A 24,514-nucleotide genomic window follows, 5' to 3' on the forward strand; every position below is an offset into this window, starting at 1 on the left:
TGTAGCTTCTGTCTTAGGCGTCTCACAGTACGGACATTGCCATTTATTGCCCTGGCCACATCTGCAGTCCTCATGCCTCCTTGCAGCATGCCTAAGGCACGTTCACGCAGATGAGCAGGGACCCTGGGCATCTTTCTTTTGGTGAAGTTATTTGGAATTTTACGAATTCTTTGAAAGACAGGGTCCTGAAAAAGGGACGTTTCTTTTTTTGCTGAGTTTATGACGAAATGTGTAGAATTGCAGGAAATTACCTTTAAAGTAACTGCCCAGTGAAAATCTCACTTTTAAATGTTAATTGCGGGTGTTTATCATTATTACCTTCACAGGTGTAAACCATGCTAACTGCTTCACAGCATGTGTAGTTATTTGTAACCTAAACAAAGATAAATATTGATAGTAGGAAAATGGAAAAATATTAACGTATGGTTCTTTGTGATTTGTTACTAAGGTACATTATTTTATATTTATTGCAATAAACCATGCTAGCGTTATGAGACGTTATATACAGTGGGTTCGTGAAGGTTTTTACTTTAAAAAGATTAACTTGTCACAAGTTAGGCCTCCCGAGTGGCACAGCAGTCTATTGCAGTGCTAGAGGTGTCACCATAGACCCTGGTTCGTTCCCAGGCTGTGTCACAACCGGCAGTGATCGGGAGTCCCATTTGGCGGCGCACAATTGGCCCAGCGTTGTCCGGGTTAGGGGAGGGTTTGGCAGGGGGTGTAAGCCGTCATTGTAAATACGTATTTGTTCTTAACTAACTTGCCTCGTTTAAATAAAGGTTACATAAAAAAATTGGTGTTATTGTTGTCAGTTTAAGTGGTTTAGCAGTGTGGTAGAAGTGTTTGGTCAGAAGTGTTAGCAGTGGTGGAAAAATGTAACCAATTGTCATACTTGAGGTAAAGATACCTTAACAGAAAATTACTCAAGTAAAAGTGTGTCACCCAGTAAAATACTACTTGAGTTAAAGTCTAAAAGTATTTGGTTTTAAATATACTTAAGTATCAAAAGTAAATGTAATTGCTAAAATATATACTTAAGTATCAAAAGTAAGTAAAAGTATACATCTCTTCAAATTCCTTATATAAAGCAAACCAGATGGTACCATTTTATTTTTTTTATTTATGGATAGCCAGGGGCATGCGCCAACACAGACATAATTTACAAACAAAGCATGTGTTTAGTGAGTCCACCAGATCAGAGGCAGTGGGGATGACCAGGGATGTTTTCTTGATGAATGTGTGAATTAGAAAATGTTCCTTTCCTGCTAAGCATTCAAAGTTTAACGAGTACTTTTGGGTGTCAGGGAACATGTATGGAGTAAAAAGTACAGAATTGTATTTAGGAATGTAGTGAAGTAAAAGTAGTCAAACATATAAATAGTAAAGTACAGATACCCCAAAAAACAACTTAAGTATTTTTACTTAAGTACTTTACACCACTGAGTGTTAGTGTCTAGTGTTAGTTTCACCCTCAGTAGTAGGACTTTGTCCACTCAAGGTGGTCTTGGTTGGTTCACTTCACATGGTTACTACTCTACCATGCTTTAATTCTGCATACGGTCCCATAAGGGGCCTGGGGTTGGTTATTATTCTTGAGTAATGTCTAACTCTAAGCAAACGTGGTATAAAGTACTGTATGAAGGCAATGTATTTGCTCAGGGACACAGACTGCAGATGCAGTTCAACATAACAAAAGTTGGTCTGTGAGTACTAGGGTTGGGCGGTATCCAGATTTTCATACCGTTTCTGTACCATACTGGGGTATATGGTATTAGCGGAAGTGCACACAAGGGGCACTAATAAAAAAAAAAAGTCTCTGCTGTAACCAAGATGCTTGATCTTGACTTCTATCCACTTAGCTAGCAAGTTAGCAAACAAAATGCTGGCTCTAATTAGTTTGACATATCTTAGATTTCTTATAGTTATAAGCACTGGCGTAGCACAACGCCTCCGTCGATATTTCTAATAATCCAGTGTACAGTATAAAAGATATATCGCCCAAGCCTATTGTGTGAATGTTCCGTTGTAATTGCAGTATGATACAGCTATTGAAGATGTTTTGGCTAAGGTAAAGTAGGCCTAACCTCAAAAGCAGCCTCTTTGCTACAACGCTGGTGTGAAAATATAATTATTTCAAGCTGTGGCTATGGTTACCATTCTCAATATCATTGACAGTAAATGGTGCTAGGCAGTTTGTTTCCAGTGAGACTCACAACACAAACGTACATCAGGGTTGTGAACTTCCCGTGGTTAACTTTCACAGGGTTTTCTTTCTACTCTCTTGTTTCCTCTCTCTATCGGTCTGTGCCCAGATGTTTTCTTCAGTCGTTGAGAATGTTGAACTCGTCTTTAGGATAAACCCTGTGTGTATTACTGCTCTGTGTCCTTCGAAGGAAACACTAGCATTGGATAGCACTGTTGCACCAAGCCATTTCCTTTCTCTCAACTAGCTCTCTCGCTTTCTATACTCTCTTGGCTACACCTATTGTTTTCTACCCTCTTCCTCTTTTCGGTTGGCTTCTCTGAATCGTTGCTCGAATGTACACACACTTTGATCAGGACACACCCTTGTGTGAGAAAAGAGTAACCTCCCAGCAACTTTCTAGTGGCCTCCTTTCCCATTCTGAAATATTCTCCATCTTCATGTGCTAAAACGTCTGTCAGTTTCCTCACTGATCCATTTGGAGAGATCCAAGAGAGACCGATTTGTACTAAAGGACAGGCGGCTGAAGTTCAAATCGGTGTATTCAACCTCAAAATACACAGTCACTTGAAAACACGTGTGTGTTGTATCATGGTTAAGATCAGTCTGATGAGCAGACGGGTTTAAATGTTTTCGCATTGTGTAGATTATAATCAAGCTTGGAAAGGTTTCCTCCGCCTACTATGCTGCGGTATCATGGATAATGTGGTGTCTCCTGGATAATGGACATTCTCCCCCTCAATCTCTCTCTAGGAGGATGACATCATCAAGGAGATTAACATCACCCACGTGGTCAAGGAAGGTTCGGAGAAGGCCGACGCTCGCCAGTTTGAGCTGCTCAAAGTGCTGGGCCAGGGCTCTTTCGGCAAGGTAAGACGTCACCCCTCTAAGGTAGCACATTGCCTTTGTTCAAATACACCCTCATGAAAGATGTGAGACGTGGTTCACATTGCTATAGACATGTATATGTTTTGAACGCCCATCTTTTTAGGGGAACAACTCATGTTGCTGATGACAGCACTTGACCGTTGAAAGCTAATCACTACAGTCAAAATACTTAATCATTTGCCTCTAAATAAGCATGCAAAAAAAAAACAGTTTCCTAGGAAACATTTGAAACGGTTTCCAAAATGTAGTGTTCAATCCCCCAAAGTATTGCTTCTTATTGTGTTTGTGGACAGATCAAAAAAGCGTATGCACCATAATTAAGCGGTTAAAGCCAGAAGATGCAAGAAACCATTTACATTTGTATGGTCATTGGTATGGTTTGAGATTGTTCCGGCGTGCTCTGGTGCCACTATGTTAGTAATCCACACCTGTATTAGCCTGAGACACACAAACATGTAACCGATGTGAAAAATGACTAGCTAGTTAGCGGTGCGTGCTAGTGGGGTTCAATCGGTGACGTCACTCACTCTGAGACCTTGAAATGGTTGTTTCCCTTGCAGAGTTTTTGTGGTGCGATGGGTAACGATGCTTCTTGTGTGTCAGTAGACGATGTGTTCAGCGAGTCTTTGGTTTGAGCCCAGGTTGGGGCAAGAAGAGGGATGGAAGCAACACTGTTAGACACAGACACACACACCTGTCATTCAGCTCACTGCTTCACCCACTCCTCTAGCATTGTGGCACAGGAGGTGGTCTAGATTAACTTTATTTAGACCACGTTAAACACATTATTGACAAATCCATTCAATGTCCATTGTAATTAGTTCAGTTAGTATGTACAGGACCAGTCAAAAGTTTGGACACCTACTCATTCAAGGGTTTCTTTATTTTTACTATTTTCTACATTATAGAATAATAGTGAAGACATCAAAACTATGAAATAACACATATGGAATCATGTAGTAACCAAAAAAGTGTATTTTGTATTCTTCAAAGTACCCACCCTTTGCCTTGATCACAGCTTTGCACACTCTTGGCCTTCTCTCAACCAACTTCACCTGGAATGCTTTTCCAACAGTCTTGAAGGAGTTCCCACATAAGCTGAGCACATGTTGGCTGCTTTTCCTTCACTCTGCAGTCCAACTCATCCTAAACCATCTCAATTGGGGCGGCAGGTAGCCTAGTGGTTAGAGCGTTGGACATGTAACTGGAAGGTCGAATCCCCCTAGCTGACAAGGTAAAAGTCTGTTGTTCTGCCCCTGAACGAGGCAGTTAACCCATTGTTCCTAGGCTGTCATTGAAAATAAGAATTTGTTCTTAACTGACTTGCCTAGTTAAATAAAGGTAAAATAAATACATTGGGTTGAGGTTGGGTGATTGTGGAAGCCAGGTCATCTGATGCAGCACTCATCACTTTCCTTCTTGGTCAAATTGCCCTTACACAGCCTGGAGGTGTGTTGGTTCATTGTCCTGTTGAAAAACAAATGATAGTCCCACTAATCGCACACCAGATGGGATGGCGCATCGCTGCAGAATGCTGTGGTAGCCATGCTGGTTAAGTGTGCCTTGAATTCTAAATAAATCACAGACAGTGTCACCAGCAAAGCACCATCACAGCACCTCCATGCTTCACGGTGGGAACCACACATGAGAAGATCATCCGTTCACCTACTCTGTGTCATACAAAGACATGGCGGTTGGAACCAAAAATCTCGAATTTGGACTTATCAGACCAAAGGACAGATTTCCACCGGTCTAATGTCCATTACTCGTGTTTCTTGGCCCAGGCAAGTTTCTTCTTCTTATTGGTGTCCTTTAGTGTTTTTTTGCAGCCATTCGACCATGGAGGCCTGATTCACGCAGTCTCCTCTGAACAGTTAACCCTTTCACACGTACCATCACACGGGGTGTGATCGTTCTACAGTGGTCCCTGAAGCGTACGATCACACCCCGTGTGATTAGAACACTCATTTAGAACGGCCAGTTTCGAATGACGCAACAATCAACATTTCAGCTGGCCACACTTTTTTCAGAAACTATTTACACAAACACAGTCCTTACAAAGTTATGTCCAGAATGTGAGCAGTTTATTTTTGGATGCAATGTTCAGATATTCACAGAAGTATCTATAGCATAACACAATCATCCTAACCGGACAAATGTAGGCTACATTTGTCCTAGCGCTGAGGAAAGATTGACGCAACACAAGCGGTCATATTTTGTAACTCTCGGCTGACATAAACTACACTATGAATTAGCTAATAGCAATTACTATGTACAATTAATCACATCACGGGTGAGCTCACCGTTGATCAAAATAATTGAGTAAAACACTTTCTAGAAATCGAAAGTAATCCGACGATTAGTTTCAGCGCGCAGCCATGCTTTTTTACCTCACAGAAACCGAAGTTGATAAGAGAAGACAAGATGAGTTGTTGAAGGGGTGTGGTCTACCATCATTCACATCCCACATTCACTTCCTGAAGTTCTCAAAAAATGAGTGAACCCTTACTCACCTTATTTTGTTATAGCATCTTTGGTCCGACAGACGATCAAGTGAAACCCAGAATGCATTGTATGTCAACAAACATGGCTCCATACACAAAGCTGGAATTAGCTTAGCTCATCATAATCAGTACAACCTTCAAAACATTATTTTACACACATACTATGCGCCCTTTACAATTTATGCAAAAATCGGAACGCATGATTTATCACGGGTAATTGAAAAACGTCAATAAAATAGTAAATATATCAATAATACCACACAACATTTTCTGATAGTGATTTATTGATACAAATTGCGCGTTTAGGCAGTCAATCACGGTAACCTCTCACTCCCACTCTGAGCCATTCAGTGTTGTTGTTTATGTAACAATCACATTCTGGAATGGAGAGAACGTTCGAACATCACGTGCATAAAAAAACTCACGCTGGGGCGACCGTTAGAGATATTTGGAACTCACGCGTGAAAGGGTTAATGTTGATGTGTCTGTTACTTGAACTCTGTAGCATTTATTTGGGCTGAAATTTCTGCGTCTGGTAACTCTAATCAACTTATCCTGTGCAGCAGAGGTAACTAGGTCTTCCTTTCCTGTGGCAGTCCTCATGGGAGCCAGTTTCATCATAGCGCTTGATGGTTTTTGCGACTGCACTTGAAGAAACGTTCAAAGTTCTTGACATTTCCCTCATTGACTGACCTTCATGTCTTAAAGTAACGATGGACTGTCGTTTCTCTTTGCTTATTTGAGCTGTTCTTGCCATAATATGGACTTGGTCTTTTACCAAATAGGGCCATCTTCTGTATACCACCCCTACCTTTTCACAACACAACTGATTGGCTCAAATTAACTTTTAACCTCTCTGGGGTATGTGGGACGCTAGCGTCCCACCCGCGGGACACACTATTCAACAGCCAGTGAATAGCAGGGCGGAAAATTCAAAACAACAAAAATCTCATTCACATTTCTCAAACATACAACTATTATATCCCATTTTTAAGATGCACTTCTCGTCAATCCAACCACATTGTCCGATTTCAAAAAGGCTTTACGGCGAAAGCATAACATTAGATTATGTTAGGACAGCGCTGAGACAAGAAAAACCACACAGCCATTTTCCAAGCAAGGAGAGGCGTCACAAAAACCAGAAATACAGCTAAAATGAATCACTTACCTTTGACGATCTTCATCAGATGACACTCCCAGGACTCAATGTTACACAATACATGTATGTTTTGTTCGATAAAGTTCATATTTATATCCAAAAAAAACATTTTACATTGGCGCGTGATGTTCAGAAAATGTTTTGCCTCAAACTTCCGGTGAATGAGCACATCAATTTACAAAAATACTCATCATAAACATTGATAAAATGTACAACAGTTATTGAAAGAATTATAGATACACTTCTCCTTAATGCAACCGCCGTGTCAGATTTCAAAATGGCTTTACGGCGAAAGCACATTGTTCAATATTCTGAGTACAGAGCTCAGCCATCAAAGCAAGCTATACAGTTACCCGCCAAGTTCTGGAGTCAACAAAACTCAGAAATAGTATTATAAATCTTCACTTACCTTTGCTGATTTTTGTCGGAATGCACTCCCAGGACTCCCACAAGAAATGTAGTTTTGTTCGATAAACTCCATATTTATGTCCAAATACCTCCGTTTTGTTCGTGTTCAGATCACTATTCCAAAGGCATAATGCGCGAGAGCAAAACCCGAGACGAAAAGTCAAAAAGTTCCATTACCATTCGTAGAAACATGTCAAACGAAGTTTACAATCAATCCTTAGGGTCTTTTTATCATAAATATTCGATAATATTCCAACCGGACAATAGCGTATTCATTACAGAGGAAAAAGAAGAACAGCACGCCTGCATGACTGCGCAGTAAACAACTCATTGGTCTCAGGCAGTCCACTGGTTGAGACAGCTCTTATTCTCTCCCCAGTAACAGTAGAAGCATGAAACAAGGTTCTAAAGACTGTTGACATCTAGTGGAAGCCTTAGGAAGTGCAAAATGAACCCTAAGTCACTAAATCACCCTAAATCACTTGAAAAACTACAAACCTCAGATTTCCACACTTCCTGGTTGGATTTTTCTCAGGTTTTTGCCTGCCATATGAGTTTTGTTATACTCAGACATCATTCAAACAGTTGTAGAAACTTCAGAGTTTTCTATGCAAATCTACTAATAATATGCATATACTACCTTCTGAGCCTGAGTAGCAGGCAGTTTACTACGGGCACGCCTTTCATCCGGACGTCAAAATACTGCCCCCTACCCTAGAGAAGTTAATAAGGCACACCTGTTAATTGAAATGTATTGCAGGTGTCTACCTCATGAAGCTGGTTGAGAGAATGCTAAGAGTGTGCAAAGCTGTCTTCAAGGCAAAGGATGGCAACTTTGAAGAATCTCAAATATAAAATATATTTTGATTTGTTTAACACTTTTTTGGTTACTACATGATTCCATATGTGTTATTTCTTAGTTTTGATGTCTTCACTATTATTCTACAATGTAGAAAATAGTCAAAATAAAAACCCTTCAATGAGTAGGTGTGTCCAAACTTTTGACTGGTACTGTATATAGACAAACCAACTCAACATGGAGACTCGTATTTGTTCCATTTAATCTCCCACTCTCCCATCAGACTGCAAGATCAGAAATAGCAAAACATAATATCTGGTTGAGCTCATTGCTCTTGATGTCTGGCCGTTTCAAAATGGATTGTGAATGTAATAAATGTATAGATAGGTTTGACTTCCATATTGTTCACTAACTAGCTCAGTATAATAGATGTCTACCTAGCAGTTTATGGAACATTGTCTAGCATTTTATGGTATTTGCATGTCATTTGCAGTTCCAAGAAAATCTCCATGGAAAATCAAAGACCAAAGTATTTTGTTTATTGAGTAGTTCTACCAATGAACATTCCCCTTTGTCAGTCCCATAGGATTGTAGCCTAATGCACTGGATTGACCATAGAAATACCTATGTATACATTCAATATGGCTGCCGGTCCCTCCATCACAGAGCACAGACTTGATTTGGAATGTCCATTCTAGTTCTTCATTTTCTATGGGATTGAGAGTTGGATGTTGTCTTGTGTTGCCTGCAGGTTTTCTTGGTGCGGAAGGTAACGCCTCCCGACAACAACGAGCTGTACGCCATGAAGGTCCTGAGAAAGGCCACCCTCAAAGGTACACACACGTTTGTTTTACTATCCTTGATTCCCATAAAAAAATCCTGTTTTCCCTAAACCTAACCCTAAAATTGCTGTTTTCCTTGTGTGGACCGGTAAAATGTCCCCACCTGTTCGAATGTTCTTTTTATTTTACTGTCCTTGTGAGGACTTCCAGTTAGAATGGCGTCGGAGATGGCTGATGTTTTATGGGCTCCTAACCAATTGTGCTATTGACAAAGATTTTTTCTTTAACGAGTCGGACGCAAACGATTTACTTCAGACACCGGATAAGACCCCAGTCATTCGCATGAAGAAGAGACAGAGATATCAAATTATTATTTACAATGACGGCCTACCGGGGAACAGTGGACAGAACGACAGATTTTTACCTTGTCAACTCTTGGATTCGATTCCGCAACCTTTCGGTTACTGGCACAATGATCTAACCACTAGGCTTCCTGCCGCCCCAAAGTAGATGTCAGAAGTGGGATTTAAGAAGAAAGTTTTCGGAGCTGTCTATTTACCACCACAAACCGATACTGGCACTAAGACCGCACTCAACGAGGTGTATAAGGCCATTAGCAAACAAGAAAATTGCTCATTCGGAGGCGACACTCCTAGTGGCCGGGGACGTTAATGCAGGGAAACTTAAATCCATTTTACCTAATTTCTACCAGCATGTTACATGTGCAACCAGAGGAAAAAAAACTCTAGACACCCTTTAATCCACCCACAGAGACGCGTACAAAGCTCTCCCTCGCCATCCATTTGGCCAATCTGACAATAACTCTATTCTTCTGATTCCTGCTTACAAGCAAAAACTAAAGCAGGAAGTAACAGTGATTCGCTCAAGTCTGTAATACCATGTTTCAAGCAGACCACCATAGTCCCTTGTGCCCAAGAACACCAAGGTAACCTGCCTAAATGACTACCGACCCGTAGCACTCATGTCTGTAGCCATGAAGTGCATTGAAAGGCTGGTCCTGGCTCACATCAACACCATTATCCCAGAAACCCTAGACCCACTCCAATTTGCATACCGCCCCAACAGATCCACAGATGACGCAATCTCTATTGCACTCCACACTGCCCTTTCCCACCTGGACAAAAGGAACACCTATGTGAGAATGCTTTTCATTGAATACAGCTGTGTTCACCACCATAGTGCCCTCAAAGCTCATCACTGAGCTAAGGACCCTGGGATTAAAACAGCTCCCTCTGCAACTGGATCCTGGACTTCCTGACGGGCCGCCCCCAGGTGGTAAGGGAGGGTAACAACCCATCTGCCACTCTGATCCTCAACACAGGGGCCCCTCAGGGGTGTGTGCTCAGTCCCCTCATGTAATCCCTGTTCACTCATGACTGCACGACTCCAACACAGAGGTGGAAAAAGTACTCAATTGTCATACTTGAGTAAAAGTAAAGATACCTTAGTTAGACAGATGGCACAATTTCCTTTTTTATTACTTTTTTTGACAGCCATGGGCACACTCCAACACTGACATAATTTACAAAATAAGCATTTATGTTTAGTGAGTCCACCAGATCAGAGGCAGTAGGGATGACCCGGGACGTTCTCCTGATAAGTGTGTGAATTTGACCTTTTTCCTGTACTGCTAAGCATTCAAATTGTAATTAGTACTTTTGGTTGTCAGGGAAAATGTCTGGAGTAAAAAGTACATAATTGTCTTTAGGAATGTAGTGAAGTAAAAGTAGTAAAAAATATAAAAGTAAAGTACAAATACCCCAAAAAACGACTTAAGTAAAAATACTTTAAAGTACTACTTAAGTACTTTACACCACTGCTCCAACGCCATCATTAAGTTTGCCGATGACACAACAGTGGTAGGCCTGATCACCGACAGCGATGAGACAGCCTATTGGGAGGAGGTCAGAGACCTGACCGTGTGGTGCAAGGACAACAACCTCTCCCTCAACGTGATCAAGACAAAGGAGATGGTTGTGGACTACAGGAAAAGGAGGACCGAGCACGCCCCCATTCTCATCGACGGGGCTGTAGTGGAGGAGGTTGAGAGCTTCAAGTTCCTTGGTGTCCACATCATCAACAAACGAACATGGTCCAAGCACACCAAGATAGTCGTGAAGAGGGCACAACAAAACCTTTTCCCCCTCAGGAGACTGAAACGATTTGGCATGGGTCCTCAGATCCTCAAAAAGGTTCTACAGCTGCACCATCATCGAGAGCATCCTGACTGTTGCATCACTGCCTGGTATGGCAACTGCTCAGCCTCCGACCGCAAGCCACTACAGAAGGTAGTGCGTGCGGCCCAGTACATCAATGGGGCCAAGCTTCCTGCCATCCAGGACCTCTATACAAGGCGGTGTCAGAGGAAGGCCCTAAAAATTGTCAGACTCCAGCCACACTAGTCATAGACTTCTCTCTGCTTCCGCACGGCAAGCGGTACCGGAGCGCCAAGTCTAGGTCCAAGAGCCTTCTAAACATCATCTACCGCCAAGCCATAAGACTCCTGAACATCTAATCTAATGGCTACTCAGACTATTTGCATTACCCCCCCTTTTATGCTGCTGCTACTCTCTGTTATTATCTATGCATAGTCACTTTAATAACTACCTACATGTACACATTACCTCAATTATCTCGACTAACTTGTCATACTTTTGCCCAATTTGGTAAAAGACCAAGTCTATATTATAGCAAGAACAGCTCAAATAAGGGCTGAGGGAAGCTGAGGGTTGGGATGTGGAATTGGAGACAAGTGGGAGTGGAGTTGCTGGGCGAAGGACAGAATGACAATAAAACAATTTTTTTAAATTGGGTCAACATTTTTTTTATTTTTTTTATTCCCATTATTTGTAAGGTCTGCACATTGACTCTGTACCGGTACCCCCTGTATATAGCCTCGCTATTGTTATTTTACTGCTGCTCTTGAATTATTTGTTACTATTTATTTATTTATTTTGTTATTTTTCTTAACTGCCTTGTTGGTTAAGGGCAAACTTCTATGGGCAACGTGGGACGCTACCATTTTAAAGATGCACTTCTCCTTGATGTAACCACATTGTCCGATTTCAAAAAGGCTTTACAGCGAAAGCAAAACATTAGATTATGTAAAGAGAGTGCATAGACAAAAATAATCACACAGCCATTTTCCAAGCAAGGACATGTCACAAAAACCCAAAACACAGCTAAATGAAGCACTAACCTTTGACGATCTTCATCAGTAGACACTCCTAGGACATTATGTTACACAATACATGTATGTTTTGTTCGATAAAGTTCATATTTATATCCAAAAACAGCATTTTACATTGGCGCGTGATGTTCAGAAAATGTATTCCCACCAAAACTTCAGGGGAATGTGCACATCAATTTACAAAAATACTCATCATAAACGTTGACAAAATATATAACAATTATTTAAAGAATTATAGATAGACTACTCCTGGATGCAACCGCTGTGTCAGATTTTAAAATAGCTTTACGGAGAAAGCAAATTTTTCAATATTCTGAGTACATAGCTTGACATCACAGCAAGCTATACAGACACCCGCCAAGTTCGGGGTCACCTAAACTCAGAATTAGTATTATAAATATTCTCTTACCTTTGCTGATCTTCGTCAGAATGCACTCCCAGGACTGCTAATTCCACAAGAAATGTTGTTTTTGTTCGAAATAATCCATATTTATGTCCAAATACCTCTGTTTTGTTTGTGCGTACAGAGCACTATCCAAAGGCATAGCGCGCGAGCACGGTACCAGAGACGAAAAGTCAATGTTCCATTACCGTATTTAGAAGCATGTCAAACGCTGTTTACAATCAATCTTTATGGTATTTTTAACGTAAAATTGCGATAATATTCCAGCCGGACAATAGCGTATTCATTCAAGAAGAAAAAGAAAAAACGGCGCACTCGCGGGATCGCGCATATCCAATCCCTATGTCTCCAGGCAGTCCACTCAGTGACTGAGCTCCTATATTCTGCCCAGTGACAGGAGAATGCTGAAAGAACTTTCTGAAGGCTGTTGACAGCCAATGGAAGCCTTAGGAAGTGCAACGTGACCCCACAGACACTGTAGTTTCGATAGAGAATCAAAAGAACTACAATTCTCAGACTTTCCACTTCCTGGTTGGATTTTTCTCAGGTTTTTGCCTGCCATATGAGTTCTGTTATACTCAGACACCATTCAAACAGTTTTAGAAACTTCAGAGTGTTTTCTATCCAAATCTACTAATAATATGCATATTCTAGTTTCTGGGCCAGAGTAGTAACCAGTTTAATTTGGGTACGTTTTTCATCCGGCCGTGAAAATACTGCCCCCTACACCTCAACAGGTTAAGGGCATGTAAGTAAGCATTTGAAATGTACAGTACCAGTCAAAAGTTTGGACACACCTACTCATTCCAGGGTTTTTCTTTATTTTTACTATTTTCTACATTGTAGATTAATAGTGAAGACATCAAAACTGTGAAATAACACACACAGAATCATGTAGTGACCAAAAGTGTTTGACAAGTCAAAATATATTTAATCTTTTAGATTCTTCAAAGTAGCCAGCCTTTGCCTTGATGACAGCTTTATTTTATTTGTATTTATTTTTTCTTCCTTAAAGTTTATTTTAGTAAATACTTTCTTAACACTTATTTTTCTCAACTGCGTTGTTGGTTAAGAGCTCTGTATGTAAGCATTTCACTGTAAGGTCTGCACCTGTTGTATTTGGCACATGACTTAACATTTGATTTGGATTTTTATTATCATGGGAAATGATACTGTAGCTACATATTCACGGGATTGAAAACATGTTGTGAACTCAATGAGGCCTCCCACATCAAAGGACCCTGCTTTGGAGGAAACAGGAGTGGTTATGTTCTTAGCGAGGGCTCGTTCTCACCTCGTTCATTTGCAGACATGTAGTTTTGCACTTACTACTCCACGTGTTCTTTTGCTTTACACTTTGTCCCCCTCCCCCCACTGTTTTTGTTTTGATCTTGTTTCAAGGCTTTGATAGTGAGAAGAAATCAACAATTTTTCAGTTGGTGTGTAGCTGTTCTTGTGTGCCGTGGTCTGCTGCTGTGGGATCTAGATGTCAACACCCTGACAGTTTCATAGATTATCGTTTCAATGTAATTGTGTGGCGAAAATTGGTCCAACTTTGGTTTCACATGGCACTCGACAAGGATATTTCCATTATTTTTGTTTGATAGATGAATTGATTTAACAATGTTATGGCCTTCAGACAAGCATTGATTATTTGGTGTTTTGTATTGAATATATCCCATTTAAAATACCAATGGTGGCCTGTTGGCGTTAATTCAGGTCATGTCTGTTACTGAGCCAAGGCTATAGTAAGGTTTTGAGCTAACCTCATGACAGCGCTGACACGGTGTGCCCCTCACCTCCCACAGTGAGAGACCGGGTGAGGACCAAGATGGAGAGAGACATCCTGGCAGATGTCAACCACCCCTTTGTGGTCAAACTCCACTATGGTGAGTAACAACCAGAGCTAGGTTCAAAAAGTAAAGTATATTAGGGAAAAAAACAGGTCTGGCGATAACGCCATGACACCCTGAAGTTATTCACTTCGCTCCGTGTCAGCGCTCATCGAGGGCCGTCATTGTTTAATTGAAAGGCTACAACTTTGGGTGTTCTAGGTTTGTCAGACAAATTGACTTTTAGCGCTACTCCTAACCACATGTTTGTGTGTATGTGCATCCAGCATTTCAGACGGAGGGAAAGCTCTATCTGATCCTGGACTTTCTGAGAGGAGGCGATCTCTTCACCAGGCTGTCGAAAGAGGTATGTTCTTAGTCTTATTCCTGATGGACATTTTATGTCTCGTTCTCTCTAATCATAATCCTGTCTGGACTCATACGTTTTTCCCACTCTCTCTCACTGTGTGTGTGTGTGTCGTATCGTTTCCAGGTGATGTTCACAGAGGAGGACGTGAAGTTCTACCTAGCAGAGTTGGCCCTGGGCCTGGACCACCTGCATGGCCTGGGCATCATCTACAGAGACCTCAAACCTGAGAAGTAGGTGGAGCCTCAGCGAAGGGCGGCTAGTCCTAGCTAGCTTAGCGTAGCAGCATCACACATCCTAGCATTGCCTTCCTAATATAATAATAAATGCCATTTAGCAGACAATTTTATCCAAAGCGACTTAGTCATATGTGTGCAAACTAGGCATATATTTTACGTATGGGTGGACCCAGTATCATTGTGATGAAAGTGCCATGCTCTACCAACTGAGCTAGAGAGGACGACTTCCTGAGACCTGGGGTGTATTCACTAGGAACAAAACCAAACCAAACAGAAGCGAATAGAACTAATTCAATTTGTCTAATAGAAACTCTTGTTTTCATAGCAAAACACAACTGATTGCAACTGTTTGGACTAAAGATTACGCCCCTTATATGCTATGCTATTGTAGCCCCGACCCACAAATGTCTGGGTTTTGGAGTTCTTTTCTATAATGAGAGGGACATTGTGATGCAGAGTGCTTCTGTTATCTCTTATAGACTTTGCTATATCCATTATATAGAAACCAGAAAATGTCACTGTGGTGTAATTTAGCCCCATAGTGATAACATTAATGAACCCCCATCAGAACTGAGAGGACTGAATGCACAACAAGAGCGATCATCACATCTGGTCTTGAGCAATGGGATCTTAACATGACATATGAGAGGATGAGAAAGCTAGTATGCACAGACAGATTAGACACGTTTTATCTCTTGTGGCATATACAATTCTGATACTGTGAATTCACTGAGAGGGGGACATGTTGATTTGACCAGCCCTTTTGCCATTACATAAAAAAATTGTGAAGATGTGCTGCTAAATGTTTTTTAATTTTTTGTCTACAGAGTATTTTTTTCAACTCTCAAAGTATTCTAGACTCTTAGTGCCAGGTTATTTGTACCAGTCTGTGGTTGGCAACATTTTTTGTCTACCTCTTTATCCCAATATGATAGTCCTACACACCTCACACTAACACCTCTTCTCATTATATTTTCTAGCATTCTACTGGACGAAGAAGGCCATATCAAACTCACTGGTACCCCCCCACACACACACACACACACACACACACACACACACACACACACACACACACACACTTCCCTCCCCCCACACACTTCCCTCCTCCTGTTGACCTTCCCCGTTAGTCAGTGAATCACCAAAGCCTTATCTGTCCCTGTGTAGATAACTTCTCTATGTATGAGCCTATATATCATTACCTAGAAGTTAATTATGTTTCTCCTGCATCTTATCAACCCTATAATCACGCTCTCCTCTATCGGCTGTTTACCTTTTGGGAGTTCACGCACATACACAAGCATCAAAGGTGACCTTGAATATATGTCACGGTGTGATGTATTAACTTCACATGGGGAATATGAATTGAGGCCTTTTGAATACCTGCATGAGTCATGAAGGCATCAGGAAGTGTTACAGAACGTTTTCCCTGATAATGGCCCTATATAGTTCCCCACTATATAGAGAATAAGGTGCCATTGCGGACACACCCTGGGCCCTAGTTGTAGGCTTTAGACTAGTTATAGGTCAGGTCATATGGTCAGGAACAACTCCTGGCCATATCCATAAAGCATAGTGCAAATAATGTACTCTATTCCTGTACAGGTGTAGGATCCTAATTTGATCATCCTGCAAAACAGGAAACGCATACTTGTAGTGTATTGAAGGTTTCTAAAGTTTGTAATTTCCACTTTAAAATTTGACTTGATTTACTCCAAATTAAAATGTATCGTCCCCTACAAAAATGTTGATTCATTAAAATCAACACAATAATTCACATTTCCTGTTGCTGCAGGATTATTTTCCTGACGTGAAAAACTGGTCAAATTAAGACCCTACACCTGTATGCCTGCCTGTCCACTGTGTATTTATGATGTGTGTTTATAATAGTACCGGTAGTTGAATAGTAACTGACTTGTGGCGTTTTCACCCCAGATTTTGGCCTGTGTAAAGAGGCCGTTGACCATGAGAAGAAAGCCTACTCCTTCTGCGGTACGGTGGAGTACATGGCACCAGAGGTGGTGAACAGGCAGGGCCACATCCACAGTGCAGACTGGTGGTCGTTTGGGGTACTGATGGTGAGTCATCGTATCTCATTTCAAATCAAATGTTATTAGTCACATGCACATACATATACAACAGGTGTAGACCTTACAGTGAAATGCTTACTTACAAGCCCCTAGCCAACAATGCAGGTTTAAAAATACGAATAAGAAATAAAAGTGACAAGTAGTTAAAGAGCAGCAGTAAAATAACAATAGCGAGACTATATATATATAGGGGATACCGGTACAGAGTCAATGTACCAGTATCGACCGGTTAGTCGAGGTAATTTGTTTATGTTGGTAGAGTTATTAAAGTGACTATGCATAGATATAACAGAGAGTAGCAGCGGCGTAATAGAGGGGGGGATGCAAAGAGTCTGGGTAGGCATTTGATTAGATGTTCACGAATCTTACTTTTATTTCAACTTTATTTAACCAGGTAGGCCAGTTGAGAACAAGTTCTCATTTACAACTGCGACCTGGCCAAGATAAAGCAAAGCAGTGCGACAAAAACAACACAGAGTTACACATAAACAAACGTACAATCAATAACACAATAGAAAATTCAAAAGGCACTCGCACATCTGAGCAATCTTTTTGCAGGTGCATGGTAACAGTTGGACAAGATGAGGGGGAAAAGGAAACCGCACACTGCTCTTGATAGTATCACTGATCTTCAATAAGCTTACAGTTTAAGTCGGAAGTTTACATACACTTAGGTTGGAGTCAGTAACTCGTTTTTCAACCACTCCACAAATTTCTTGTTAATAAACTTTGGTTTGGCAAGTCGGTTAGGACATCTACTTCGTGCATGACACAAGTCATTTTTCCAACAATTGTTTACAGACAGATTATTTCACTTATAATTCACTGTATCACAATTCCAGTGGGTCAGAAGTTTACATACAGTGAGTTGACTGTGCCTTTAAACAGCTTGGAAAATTCCAGAAAATGATGCCATGGCTTTAGAAGCTTCTGATAGGCTAATTGACATCATTTCAGTCAATTGGAGGTGTACCTGTGGATGTATTTCAAGGCCTACCTTCAAACTCAGTGCCTATTTGCTTGACATCATGGGAAAATCCAAAGAAATCAGCAAAGACCTCAGAAAAAAATGGTAGACCTCCACAAGTCTGGTTCATCCTTGGGAGCAATTTCCAAACGCCTGAAAGTACCACGTTCATCTGTACAAACAATAGTGCGCAAGTATAAAACACCATGAGACCACGCAGCCTTCATACCGCTCAGGAAGGAGACGCGTTCTGTCTCCTAGAGATGAACGTACGTTGGTGCAAAACAATCCCAGAACAGCAGCAAAGGACCTTGTGATGATGCTGGAGGAAACGGGTACAAAACTATCTATATCCACAGTAAAACGAATCCAATATCAACATAACCTGAATGTCCGCTCAGCACGGAAGAAACCGCTGTAAGAAATCCAGACTACGGTTTGCAACTGCACATGGGGACAAAGATTGTACATGTTGGAGAAATGTCCTCTCGTCTGATGAAACAAAAATAGAACTGTTTGGCCATAATGACCATCGTTATGTTTGGAGGAAAAAGGGGGAGGCTTGCAAGCCGAAGAACACCATCCTAACTATGAAGCACAGGGGTGACAGCATCATGTTGGGGTGCTTTGCTGCAGGAGGGACTGGTGCACTTCACAAAATAGATGGCATCATGAGGTAGGAAACTTGGATATATTATGTGCATATATTCAAGCAACATCTCAAGACATCAGTCTGGAAGTTAAAGCTTGGTTGCAAATGGGTCTTCCAAATGGACAATGACTCCAAGCATACCTTCAAAGTTGTGGCAAATTTGCTTAAGGACAACAAAGTCAAGGTATTGGAGTGACAATCGCAAAGCCCTGACCTCAATCCTATCGAAATTTTGTGGGCAGAACTGAAAAAGCAGGTGTGAGCAAAGAGGCCTACAAACCTGACTCAGTTGCACCAGCTCTGTCAGGAGGAATGGTCAAAAATTCACCCAACTTATTGTGGGAAGCTTGATGAAGGCTACCTAAAACGTTTGATTCAAGTTAAACAATTTAAAGGCAATGCTACCAAATGCTAATTGAGTGTATATAAACTTCTGACCCACTGGGAATGTGATTGAAAGAAATGAAAGCTGAAATATTAAATCATTCTCTCTACTATTATTCTGACATTTCACATTCTTAAAATCAAATCAAATGTATTTATATAGCCCTTCTTACATCCGCTGATATCTCAAAGTGCTGTACAGAAACCCAGCCTAAAACCCCAAACAGCAAGTAATGCAGGTGTAGAAGCACGGTGGCTAGGAAAAACTCCCTAGAAAGGCCAGAACCTAGGAAGAAACCTAGAGAGGAACCAGGCTATGAGGGGTGGCCAGTTCTCTTCTGGCTGTGCCGGGTGGAGATTATAACAGAACTTCTTTATAACAGAAGATGTTAAAATGTTCATAAATGACCAGCATAGTCAAATAATAATAATCACAGTGGTTGTCGAGGGTGCAACAGGTCAGCACCTCAGGAGTAAATGTCAGTTGGCTTTTCATAGCCGATCATTGAGAGTATCTCTACCGCTCCTGCTGTCTCTAGAGAGTTGAAAACAGCAGTTCTGGGACAGGTAGGATGTCCGGTGAACCGGTTAGGGTTCCATAGCCGCAGGCAGAACAGTTGTAACTGGAGCAGCAGCATGGCCAGGTGGACTGGGGACAGCAAGGAGTCATCATGCCAGGTGGTCCTGAGGCATGGTCCTGAGGCATGGTCCTGAGAGAGAGAGAGATCCCACAGGAGAAATACTCCAGACATAACAGACTGACCCTAGCCCCCCGACACATAAACTACCGTAGCATAAATACGGGAGGGGTCAGGAGACACTGTGGCACCATCCGATGATGCCCCCGGACAGGGCCAAACAGGCAGGATATAACCCCACCCACTTTGCCAAAGCACAGCCCCCACACCACTAGAGGGATATCTTCAACCACCAATTTACCATCCTGAGACAAGACCGAGTATAGCCCACAAAGATCTCTGCCACGGCACAACCTAAGGGGGGGTGGTGAAAAGTGGTGATCCTAACTGCCCTAAGACAGGTAATTTTTATTTGGATTAAATGTCAGACATTTTTGAAAAAATGATTTTTCTTTTCATGCATTTGGCTAATGTCTATCTAAACATGCGACTTCAACTTTACGTATCGGCCTCACTGCCGTCGTCAGAGCACAATAGAAACATCTATGTACAGTGTGTGCAAATGTAGAGGAGTAGGGAGGTAAGGCAATAAATTGGCCATAGAGGCAAAATATTAATTAAAATGTAGCATTAACACTGGAGTGATAGATGTGCAGATGATGATGATGTGCAAGTAGAGATACTGGGGTGCAAAAGAGCAAGAGGATAAGTAACAATATGGGGATGAGGTAGTTGGGTGTGCTATTTACAGATTGGCGGTGTACAGGTACAGTGATCGGTAAGCTGCTTAAAGTTAGAGAGGGAGATATAAGACTCCAGCTTCAGTGATTTTTGCAATTCGTTCCAGTCATTGGCAGCAGAGAACTGGAAGGAAGGGCGGCCAAATGAGGTGTTGTCTTTGGGGATGACCAGTGAAATATACCAGCTGGAGCGCGTGCTATGGATGAGTGTTGCTATGGTAACCAGTGAGCTGAGATAAGGCGGGCTTTACTTAGCAAAGACTTATAGATGACCTGGAGCAAGTGGGTTTGGCGACAATTATGTAGTGAAGGCCAGCCAACGAGAGCATACAGGTTGCAGTAGTGGGTAGTATATGGGGCTTTGGTGACAAAACGGATGGCACTGTGATAGACTGCATCCAATTTGCTGAGTAGAGTGTTGGAAGCCATTTTGTAAATGACATCGCCGAAGTCAAGTATCGTAGGATAGTCTTCCCTGTGGCTCAGTTGGTAGAGCATGGTGTTTGCAACGCCAGCATGGTGTGTGCAACGCCAGGGTTGTGGGTTCGATTCCCACGGGGGGCCAGTACAAAAAAAATAAAAATGCATGAAATGAAATGTATGCACTCACTACTGTAAGTCGCTCTGGATAAGAGCGTCTGCCAAATGACTAAAATGTAACCAGACACCTAGGTATTTGTAGTTGTCCACATATTCTAAGTCAGAACCATCCAGAGTAGTGGGTGCGGGCAGCAATCGATTGCAGAGCATGACCTTAGTTTTACTAGCATTTAAAAGCAGTTGGAGGCCACGGAAGGAGTGTTGTATGGCGTTGAAGCTCATTTGGAGGTTTGTTAGCACAGTGTCCAACGAATGGCCAGATATATACAGAATGGCGTCGTCTGAGTAGAGGTGGATCAGAGATTCACCATAAGCAAGAGCGACATCATTGATATATACAGAGACAAGAGTCGGCCCGAGAATTGAACCCTGTGGCACCCCCATAGAGACTGCCAGAGGTCCGGACAACATGCCCTCCGATTTGACACACTGAACTCTATCTGAGAAGTAGTTGGTGAACCAGGTGAGGCAGTCATTTGAGAAACCAAGGCCGATAAGAATGCGTTGATTGACAGTCGAAAGCCTTGGCCAGGTCGATGAAGACGGCTGCACAGTACTGTCTTTTATCGATGGCGGTTATGATATCGTTTAGGACCTTGAGCGTGGCTGAGGTGCACCTATGACCAGCTCGGAAATCAGATTGCATAGTGGAGAAGGTATGGTGGGATTCGAAATGGTCTGTGATCTGTTTGTTAACTTGGCTTTCGAATATTTTAGAAAGGCAGGGCAGGATGGATATAGGTCTATATAACAGTTTGGGTCTAAAGTGTCTCCCCCTTTGAAGAGGGGAATGACCGCGGCAGCTTTCCAATCTTTGGGGATCTCAGACGATACGAAAGCGGTTGAACAGGCTAGTAATAGGGGTTGCAACAATTTCGGCGGATAATTTTAGAAAGAGAGGGTTCAGATTGTCTAACCCAGCTGATTTTGTAGGGATCCAGATTTTGCAGCTCTTTCAGAACATCATCTGTCTGGATTTGGGTGAAGGAGAAGCGAGGGGGGGGGGGCTTGGGAAAGTTGCTGCAGGGGGTGCTGAGATGTTGGCCAGAGTAGGGGTAGCAAGGTGGAAAGCATGGCCAGCCGTAGAGAAATGCTTATTTAAATTATCGATTATCGTAGATTTATCGGTGGTGACAGTCTTTCCTATCCTCAGTGCAGTGGGCAGCTGGGAGGAGGTGCTCTTATTCTCCATGGACTTTACAGTGTCCCAAAACTTTTTGGAATTAGTGGAACAAGATGCAAATTTCTGTTTGAGAAAGCTAGCCTTAGCTTTCCTAACTGACTGAGTGTATTGGTTCCTGACTTCAAAAGTTGCATATTGCAGGAGCTATTCGATGCAAATGCAGAACGCCGCAGGATGTTTTTGTGCTGGTCAAGGGCAGTCAAGTCTGGAGTGAACCAAGGGCTATATCTATTCTTAGTTCTACTTTTAAGATGGTCAGGAAAGCACTTTTTAAAGTTCAACCAGGCATCCTCTACTGACGAGATGAGGTCAATATCCTTCCAGGATACCCGGGCCAGGTCAATTAGAAAGGCCTGCACGCTGAAGTGTTTTAGAGAGCGTTTGACAGTGATGAGGGGTGGTTGTTTGACCGCAGACCCATTACACACGCAGGCAATGAGGCAGTGATCGCTGAGATCCTGGTTGAAGACAGCAGAGGTGTATTTAGAGGGCAAGTTGGTCAGGATGATATCTAAGAGTGTGCCGCTGGTTACGGATTTAGGGTTGTACCTGGTAGTTTCCTTGATAATTTGTGAGATTGAGAGCATCTAGCTTAGACTGTAGGACGGCCGGGGTGACGGCCCCGTTTAGGTCACCTAACAGTACGAACTCTGAAGATAGATGGGGGGCGATCAATTCACATATGGTGTCCAGGGCACAGCTGGGGGCTGAAGGGGGTCTATAACAAGCGGCAACGGTGAGAGACTTGTTTCTGGAAAGGTGGATTTTTAAAAGTAAAAGCTTGAATTGTTTGGGCACAGACCTGGATAGTATTATGGCTTTGGGGGTAGAAGCTGTTTAGAAGCCTCTTGGACCTAGACTTGGCGCTCCGGTACCGCTTTCCGTGCGGTAGCAGGGAGAACTATGACTAGGGTGGCTGGAGTCTTTGACTATTTTTAGGGCCTTCTCTGACGCCTGGTATAGAGGTCCTGGATGGCAGGAAGCTTGGCCCCAGTGATGTACTGGGCCATACGCACTACCCTCTGTAAGGCCTTGCGGTCGGAAGCCGAGCAGTTGCCAGACCAGGCAGTGACGCAACCAGTCGGGATACTCTCGATGGTGCAGCTGTAGAACCTTTTTGAGGATCTGAGGACCCATGCCAAATATTTTCACTCTCCTGAGGGGGAATAGGTTTTGTCATGTCCTCTTCACGACGGTCTTGTGCTTGGACCATGTTCGTTTGTTGATGATGTGGACACCAAGGAACTTGAAGCTCTCAATCTCCTCCACTACAGCCCTGTCGATGAGAATGGGGGCGTGCTCGGTCCTCCTTTTCCTGTAGTCCACAATCATCTCCTTTGTCTTGATCACGTTGAGGGAGAGGTTGTCCTGGCACCACACAACGAGGTCTCTGGGGTCATATACATTAGTCCACAACATAGTAAAACGCTTTGCTAATGAAATGATCATTAGTTGGACAAGTTCAGATAGTTCCTTCCTGTTTGTCTGTTTTCTTCCATTTGAACACAACCCTTGTAATGCAGACAATCAAACAAACATGAATGTGTGTGTGTTTGCGTCAGAGCCCTAGAATTGAATGTCAAAGGCATGGGGGTTTTAAAAATATGGTGGTTGTATTTGTTTCACAGTTTGAGATGCTGACTGGATCGCTACCGTTCCAAGGAAAGGACCGCAAAGAGACCATGAACCTGATCCTCAAGTAAGTAGACAATCACAGGCTAGTGTCTGTATGCAGTTAACCCACTCTTCCCCGGACGCCGATGACGTGGATGTCGATTAAGGCAGCCCCCCCCTTACGTCTTTGATTCAGAGGGGTTGAGTTAAATGAGGAAGACATATTTCAGCTAAGTGTGTTCAGTTGTACAACTGACTAGGTATTCCCCTTTCCCTTTTCCTTAATTATCAGGGCCCGTATCCACTAAGCGTCTGAGTCAGAGTGCTGATCTAGAATCTGTCCATATAATCTTATTCATTATGATCTAAAAGACAAATCCAGCCTAGATCAGCACTCCTACTCTGAGACACTTTGTGGATATGGGCCCAGAGCTCTACGACACTAAACAAAAATATAAACGCAACATGTAAAGTGTTGGTTGTATGAGCTAAAATAAAAAATCCCAGAAATGTTACGTACTCACAAAAAGTATATTTCTCTCAAAATGTTGGCACAAATTTGTTTACATCCATGTTACGGAGCATTTGTCCAGGATAATCCATCCATCTGACGGGTGTGGCATTTCAAGAAGCTGAATAAACAGCATGATCATTACACAGGTGCCCCTTGTGCAGGGGACAATAAAAGGCCACTCTAAAACGTGCAGTTTTGTCAAACAACAATGCCCCTTGTGCTGGGAACAATAAAAGGCCACTCTAAAACGTGCAGTTTTGTCAAACAACAATGCCATAGATGTCTCAAGTTTTGATGGACTGTGCAATTGGCATGCTGACTGCAGGAATTTCCACCA

General features: G+C 42.3%; 1 protein-coding gene across 4 annotated transcripts in view; it reads left to right on the forward strand.

Annotated features, from left to right (window-relative positions):
- Positions 1 to 24,514, forward strand: part of rps6ka1 (ribosomal protein S6 kinase a, polypeptide 1) — a 195,000-nt gene that overhangs the window by 149,246 nt on the left and 21,240 nt on the right. For all 4 annotated transcript variants that reach the window (XM_045723353.1, XM_014210103.2, XM_014210104.2 and 1 more), the window contains 8 exons: positions 2,957 to 3,073; positions 8,713 to 8,794; positions 14,166 to 14,246; positions 14,477 to 14,556; positions 14,683 to 14,789; positions 15,776 to 15,813; positions 16,731 to 16,873; positions 23,678 to 23,748. In XM_045723353.1, coding sequence (XP_045579309.1) covers positions 2,957 to 3,073; positions 8,713 to 8,794; positions 14,166 to 14,246; positions 14,477 to 14,556; positions 14,683 to 14,789; positions 15,776 to 15,813; positions 16,731 to 16,873; positions 23,678 to 23,748 — 719 coding nt within the window. The remainder of the gene's footprint in view (positions 1 to 2,956; positions 3,074 to 8,712; positions 8,795 to 14,165; positions 14,247 to 14,476; positions 14,557 to 14,682; positions 14,790 to 15,775; positions 15,814 to 16,730; positions 16,874 to 23,677; positions 23,749 to 24,514) is intronic.

The sequence above is a fragment of the Salmo salar genome, chromosome ssa09 (assembly GCF_905237065.1).
Source record: "Salmo salar chromosome ssa09, Ssal_v3.1, whole genome shotgun sequence".
NCBI classification, from domain to species: Eukaryota; Metazoa; Chordata; class Actinopteri; order Salmoniformes; family Salmonidae; genus Salmo; species Salmo salar.